General features: G+C 41.2%; 1 protein-coding gene across 1 annotated transcript; it reads left to right on the top strand.

Moving 5' to 3' along the window:
• The first annotated feature begins 869 nt into the window (after positions 1-869).
• On the top strand, positions 870-7,070 carry LOC116699426 (dual specificity mitogen-activated protein kinase kinase 2). The gene is made up of 12 exons (XM_032531972.1): positions 870-1,767; positions 2,402-2,612; positions 2,744-2,890; positions 3,325-3,402; positions 3,698-3,749; positions 4,024-4,148; positions 4,437-4,650; positions 5,111-5,163; positions 5,256-5,317; positions 5,443-5,488; positions 5,726-5,853; positions 5,930-7,070. Exons 1-11 carry the CDS (start codon positions 1,673-1,675, stop codon positions 5,834-5,836), a joined length of 1,194 nt encoding a protein of 397 aa, XP_032387863.1. The 5' UTR covers positions 870-1,672; the 3' UTR covers positions 5,837-5,853; positions 5,930-7,070.

Raw genomic sequence — 7,070 nt, 5'->3', positions numbered from 1 at the left:
GGATTCTTGTACCACAGGTCGTCTTATCATAAACCTGGATTACCAGCTGGTCAAAGCGGGCAACTTCCCTGGGATCTAGGCCCGAAAATAGTCCAGGGCCACTGAATGTCATGTACTGGTTTTGGTAATTTGATCAATTTTAAATTTCTAAATGCATTGACGTGAAAGTGCATTAGATATTGCATTAGAATCCTGTGATCCTATGTTGACATTTTATTTTAGTTATTATGCCGTAATGTGTTGTTCTACAATAGACCGTTAATATTAATAAATAAATAGTCTGTGTTGAACAGCTGTTGTTATTTTAGTATAACAGCACTTGTCGTTGATCATTAGGTCTCTGCCATGACCGCGTGCACCACATGGATGTTGTAGGCTATAATAAAGCCATGGCACCGTTCTAGATGAGTCGGATGCGACAGTTTACATTGACAATGCACAGAGCAGTAGGTAGGGGCAGAATGATAGGGGTGGTGGCGCCTAACAGCAAATATAACTGAAATATCGCGAGATTTATTCCACGGATTGGGAATGTGGACAACAGTATAGAAGTATCTCCATACTCTTGTATGTGGGTAGATCCTGAATCGGATCTGCTAAAATCAGCATAGACAGTAAAGCAAATGTTAAAATGATCCACGTTTTCTAGGATGGCGGAAGGAAAAACATATTATTCAATTGGATGGGGAAGGCATGACCCGCCCTACTCTGACTCTAATTGGCTAGTACTCGTTGCTTCATTGGTTGGATTGGCTAGGTTTAGGCACGAGGAGTGCGATCGGTTAGGGTAAGGGTGAGAAATAAAAATACCAGGGTAAGCCAATCAGAGGCAAAATAAAGCAGAGTAAGGCGGGATATGCCGTCTTCATCCTATGAAACGTAAATTTGCGTGCTCTTCATCTTCACAGGAGGGAAACAAGCTTCGGTATCATCCGCCCATCTAGCTCTATACTGGACAGCGACCGCACACACCTGTTAGCGGAAAGAATGGACTAGGATAAACTAACCGACAGTACAGCACAATGTGTCTAAGTTAACTGTTAACTGGGTGGGGACACGGCACTGGCACAGCGTTTGTAAAGTAAATATAGTAACGTTACTATCATACGCAACAGCTAACTAACGTTAGCTAGCTAGCTAGTAGATGAAGTTAGCTAACGTGAAGTGATGCCAGTAACGTTAGTGTCGCAGGTTTTGAAAATATTGTTCGCCTTTATGTTGTAACGTAACTTAAGTTAATCTAGCTAACGTTAGTGTAAGGTTAGCTAACGATAGCGTTAATAGTGCGTCAGTCTCTTTTTTTAAATAATTTACTCATTGTGAGTCAGAGAGGTTATTTAGCTTGGTTACATAGAGTTGGAGGGCTATCCCGTGTAACAAGTCGAACCTAAAAACCTTAAATTAGGTCATATTTACTTAGGTTAACTTTCAATTTAATAACTAACGGGAAACGCCCGTAGTTAGTCCAGATAGCATTTACGAGATAAATAACGTCACATATGTTTAACTAAACGTTTGTTCAGGAAGTCAAACTGTATGCTGGTCAAGAATAACATCATTAGCAGTTATTTTCCGGTCAGAAAGCTCTAGCTACGTAGAGACGGTTAACATTAGTAAATTAGCATTTGTAGCCCTGAGAAAAGTGTCACAGTTAGGGTGTCCACAAGTGAGCATGGCTCCCAAAAAGAGACCAGTGCCAGGCCCCTTAAACATTGCTCCTGCTGGCGATGGACTGTCGACCTCCATCAACACTGATGTTACATCTGAGTAAGTTATTTCATTGATCACAGTATTATCCTTATAGACCTTTTACCACGGTAGACATGTTGACGTGTCATATTGGAAAAGCACAGGTGTGTTCAAAACCACTAATGGTGGCTGCATTCCATTTAGTAGAGGCCCTGGTGCTGTGCATGCTGACTCACTCCAATAGCTTACTGGATCACTTGGTTTCTTGAGCAATCTTTATCAATTTCAGCTGTGCTTTTCCTACTCTGACAAGTCAAAATGTCCTCTGTGAAAAGCATCCATACAGTGGTTCACAAACATTTTCCACGTCAAGGACTCCTTAGCTGAGACCATGCACCTGTGTGTATTTGATAAGATTTTGTCCCAGGGTACCCCATCAGATAGGATTTTTATTTTTTAGATGTTTTATTACATAAAGTGTATGAGCCCTGTGCCCAAAACAGTCATACATTATGTAATTGTGTAACCTATTGTTGGAATTATAGTGAAAATAATGTATTTGCCTTTTTGCTGGGAACCCCCTGGGTCCCACACCACACTTTGGGGACAACTGTCCTACAGTAATATACCTTATGAACTAAATATGTTACATTTCATCATTTGTTTCGCCCCAAAAGGTGCTTTTATTCCTGTTCTGTCTCGTTTGTCGCAGGGCCAATTTAGAGGCACTTAAAAGAATACTGGAAGAGTTGGACCTGGATGAACAACAGAAGAAAAGGCTGGAAGCTTTCCTTAGCCAGAAGGCCAAGGTGGGCGAGTTGAGAGATGACGACTTTCATCGGGTCTGTGAGCTGGGTGCGGGCAATGGAGGAGTTGTCACTAAGGAATGCCACAAATCTTCAGGAATAATCATGGCCAGAAAGGTGAGCTGCAAATTGCACTATTACATCGATGATAATGAATATGATCAAACTGAACCTGGTTGTAAAATATTTTTGTTTCAGTTGGGCGTACCGTAAAACGCACTCATTATAACATCTCTTTTTTTGTTTAGCTCATTCATCTTGAAATCAAAGCTGCTATCAGAAACCAGATCATCCGTGAACTCCAGGTGCTCCATGAGTGTAACTCTCCCTACATTGTGGGCTTCTATGGAGCATTTTACAGCGATGGAGAGATCAGCATCTGCATGGAACACATGGTGAGAGAATTAGAGGATGTGACTGTGCTCGTTAATGTATTAAGGCTATTTCTATATTGATCTATTAACTTCAAGGATTGTGACATTTAATAAAGGGAAAAAAAAAATACTAGACCCCCGCCCAGTGCCTTTCTTGGTCGACATATGTCAATCCCATGTTTTTTTGTTTGTTTTTTGCTGTGGTTGGATTGTACCTCCATTTGTATGTTGCTTTTGACAAAAGCATTTCCTAAATGATTACATGTAAATGTAAGTTGCGTGCATTGTGATTGTTATGGTAAAATCTGAGGCAAATCCACTGTGGATAACAAAACGACACATTACTGTATCAGTAAATGTCCATGCATATTACAATAATGGGTAAGATGGAATGTGCTTTTAGTGATCTGTATTACGATCTGTTGTGGTTTTTGTTGTCTCCCTTTATTGTGCAGGATGGTGGATCTCTGGACCAGGTGCTGAAGGAAGCAAAGAGAATCCCGGAAGAGATTCTGGGCAAAGTCAGCATTGCTGTAAGTGTATCGTTATCTTCTGTATGTTATGAAATGTGATATTACGTTGTTGGATTCAATTAAAAAATAAATAAAGTTACTGTAAATTTTTCTGTTTGGATAAAAACATTTTCACCAAGGCCTTGGGCCCTACCTGTTCCCTTCGGGGATAGCGGACTGATTAACATTGTCCCCTGCACAATTAAAGTTCCTTGCAAAAGAATAAAGTAATTTGATGGGTTTCATGCTTGTTTCTACTTGTTGTTTTCACATTAAGTATAATTATTGACTTGTGCGACTCCCCTTTCTGAAACAGGTTTTGAGAGGCCTTGCGTACCTAAGAGAAAAACACCAAATCATGCATAGAGGTAGTGTTTCATCATGGGGTTAATAACTAATTAATTCATTTCATCTGTAAGGCGTAAGCACAATAGCAAAATGAATTGTATCTTGTTAAAATGTGTTTTTCTGTTCATTCACATGGTCACATGCCAAGGATGATACAAATTTAAATGTTAACTATTATGTTAATATTAGGGCTGTAGTCCATACAGTGGTTGGTAAAGATTACCCCTTTACACTACATTCTGTTACAGATTTCCAGTCAGGTAAAGTCTTTCTAATACCTTTTTTCACCCTCAGATGTGAAGCCTTCAAACATACTAGTGAACTCTCGTGGGGAGATCAAGCTGTGTGACTTCGGTGTAAGCGGGCAGCTCATAGACTCTATGGCCAATTCCTTTGTTGGGACACGATCCTATATGTCGGTATGTTGGTCCTTTCCGAATTATGCCTCGAAGATCAACCCAGTTTAGTACTTCCACCTTACTGTGATCAGTTACCTTCAAATGAAATGTTTCCATCCTTTTATTGCATTGTGTATATCACTAATGTCCAATTAAACATTATTAACCTAACGTCAACCAGTGCCTCAATTTAAAAATAAACAATTAGCCATTTGACTTGAGATTATTTAATGCTTTAATAGTAAGCAACAACTCATTTTATTCGTTGACATTTTGTTAATGTGTGTTTTTTTCATGTTTGCTGTGCAGCCAGAGAGACTGCAGGGGACCCACTATTCTGTGCAGTCAGATGTGTGGAGCATGGGGCTGTCCCTTGTGGAGCTGTCAATCGGACGCTTCCCCATCCCTCCTCCAGATGCTAAAGAACTGGAGGCCATATTTGGACGTCCCATCTTAGGTGGTGGTGAAGGAGAGATGCTCAGCACTTCACCCCGACCTAGACCACCGGGTAGACCTGTCAGCAGTGAGCAATACACACAATTGAACAATTTTGTAAGATGGCTATTTAAAACTGCAATGGGTAACTTTGCATTCAGGTAGCATTAGAAACAATGCAACCTGAGTAAATTGCGCACTAAGGTATACTAACCTGGCCAGTCTGCGATAGCTGAATGCCACAAGGGAGAGTTTAGTGTTTGTATTTATAGTTTCCTCAGTTCTCACTTTGCTGCAGTCTCAGGGACTATCTGCATTTCAGTTTTTGATTTAGTAGTTCCTGTTGTTGGAAAACATAATACCTGCAATTGGAATCTAATAAATGGCAAAATAAGATAAATCACCCATGTGTGTAACCAGTAGGGTGATCAGGATTTTTGTTGCGACTCTTCTGGGCGATTTAGGCCGATAGAATTAGTTTGTTTTTACGTAACATTCTTGCTTGAAATGTTGTAAATTGAACACACTTTCCCGCAACTCTTTTTCAGGTCATGGTCCTGCAATGGCCATCTTTGAACTCCTAGACTACATAGTGAATGAGGTAAGAATGGATTACCGACTGATTCCATAAAGTATGGTGATACGATCAGGTGATACGATCAGATGCCAATTCAACTGTCTTCTACGTTTCAGCCCCCTCCTAAACTACCACATGGTGTCTTCACCTCTGACTTCCAGGACTTTGTGACTAAGTGGTGAGACAACATTTGAGCCTGAATACATTGTTTAGTTGTCCTTTTCAAAAACGCATATTTTTCTTCTTCTTCGTGGATTAAGCCCGAGTTCCCTGAAAGATTCCTCTTTACTCTGTCATTTTCAGTCTCATCAAAAATCCGGCAGACAGGGCTGACTTGAAAATGTTGATGGTAAGTGTCCTCAGTAAACTAGGGCTTGATTTTGGACATAAGCTCCCACATGTGTAATATCTGACAGGTTGGAGGTCTAGATTACAAAGACTAGACCAGTAGAAAAACCTCAGCCAAACCACCACTGGGGTTACATTACTTAGTGAAGGCAAGAGTCGGCAGCAGAAAACTTTGTTCCGTTATAGGACTGAGTTCTGTGTAGTGTCTTAATTGTCTTGATTGCTTGTTTTGTTGCAGAACCATATGTTTATCAAGAGGTCGGAGGTGGAGGAGGTAGACTTCGCTGGCTGGCTTTGTAAAACCATGGGACTGAACCAGCCTAGCACTCCCACGTGCACTGCAGACTAAACACACTCCCGCACACAGTATGTACCTGTAAAAACATGGAGAAGCTGCTGCCGAAAACTCTACGCCCACCTTGATTGCCACGTCCTCCCGCAGGCGAACCTCTGAAGTCTCCATCCATGAAACGAACTCCACGGACATTTAAGCCAAGAAAGATTCTGTATCTACAGCACGAGTGTGTCAATTATCACAATTGTTGCCACATTCATGATCCAACTCTTTGTTTGTTCATTGACCGTCCGACCGGGGGGGGGGGGGTGAGTGCGGCGTACCTGCTGCCCTCTCAGCTGGACCAGCTCGCTCGTCTGTCCTCGTCACTCTGTTCATTTGGTGTACATTGAAAACACGTCACCAAACTCAACATACAAGGAGAGAGGGGGATCTGTCAACGAATTCAGGAAAAGCTGAACTGTCCACGTCTGTCTTCCTCGGCATCGCCCCCGACCGATTGACTAGCTCTGTTTCATTTCAGCCAGCAGGCCGCACCCAGTCACTCAATGAACAAAGAGTTGAATTATGAACGTGACGATGTGTACAGGCAGACACATATATGATTTCCCCCCCCCCCATGTGTTATGCAAAAACATTTAGAGATGTAAGAATATGTTTATATTACTAAACGGGTTGGGTTATGTGTGTCTGTGTTAGCAAGAGATGATTGAATCTAGGATGTTTTTTTGCATTTAGTGATGTGATGGATTTCTACAAATTTTGAGGTGATGCACCATGTTTAAAAGATTTTAGCATGACTCATGTCAAAGCCACAAAAAAAAAAAAAGTTTCAACCTCAAATGCACCTTGTGCTTCTTTGTATGTTGGGGGTTGTGATATTACAGCAGCAACCTCAGCTTGTTGTGGTACCATTAGCTTCAGATTGGCTACACTGGGGCGGAGGCTGCCTTTGAAAGTACTAGTGATTCATCCCTGGATGGTACCTGCTGTAACAAGACTGCTTTCATCTCTTGAACAAGCTGCATCGTGACTCGCTGGGCAGTCTTAGCAGAAACCAATGGTTGTTTCTTTGTATTCGGTGTGATGTAAACAACAGGACATGGATTTGCCATTGAAGTGCATCCTGTGTTGCGGCAGGATTAGGGCATTCCGCTCCTTTGTTTTGTTCCATTTGTGTACTTCCCCCTTTAAGTCACGGTTAAACAATATAAATGTTTTTTATGGTAAAATCATCAAAAGCTTTCTTTATAAAGTCAGAATTGTCAATAAATGGTATCTATTGTAA

The sequence above is a fragment of the Etheostoma spectabile genome, chromosome 12, assembly GCF_008692095.1.
Source record: "Etheostoma spectabile isolate EspeVRDwgs_2016 chromosome 12, UIUC_Espe_1.0, whole genome shotgun sequence".
In the NCBI taxonomy this organism is placed as follows: domain Eukaryota; kingdom Metazoa; phylum Chordata; class Actinopteri; order Perciformes; family Percidae; genus Etheostoma; species Etheostoma spectabile.
Note: the sequence above shows the minus strand (reverse complement) of the source record. Positions and strands in the feature narration are given on the sequence as shown.

Excerpts from the sequence above, each read along its gene's own strand:
- LOC116699426 (XM_032531972.1), top strand. The coding sequence starts at position 1,673 with ATGGCTCCCAAAAAGAGACCAGTGCCAGGCCCCTTAAACATTGCTCCT. Across the intron at positions 4,651-5,110 it reads ACCGGGTAGACCTGTCAGCA|GTCATGGTCCTGCAATGGCC; the intron begins GTGAGCAATACA and ends ACTCTTTTTCAG. Across the intron at positions 5,318-5,442 it reads CAGGACTTTGTGACTAAGTG|TCTCATCAAAAATCCGGCAG; the intron begins GTGAGACAACAT and ends TGTCATTTTCAG.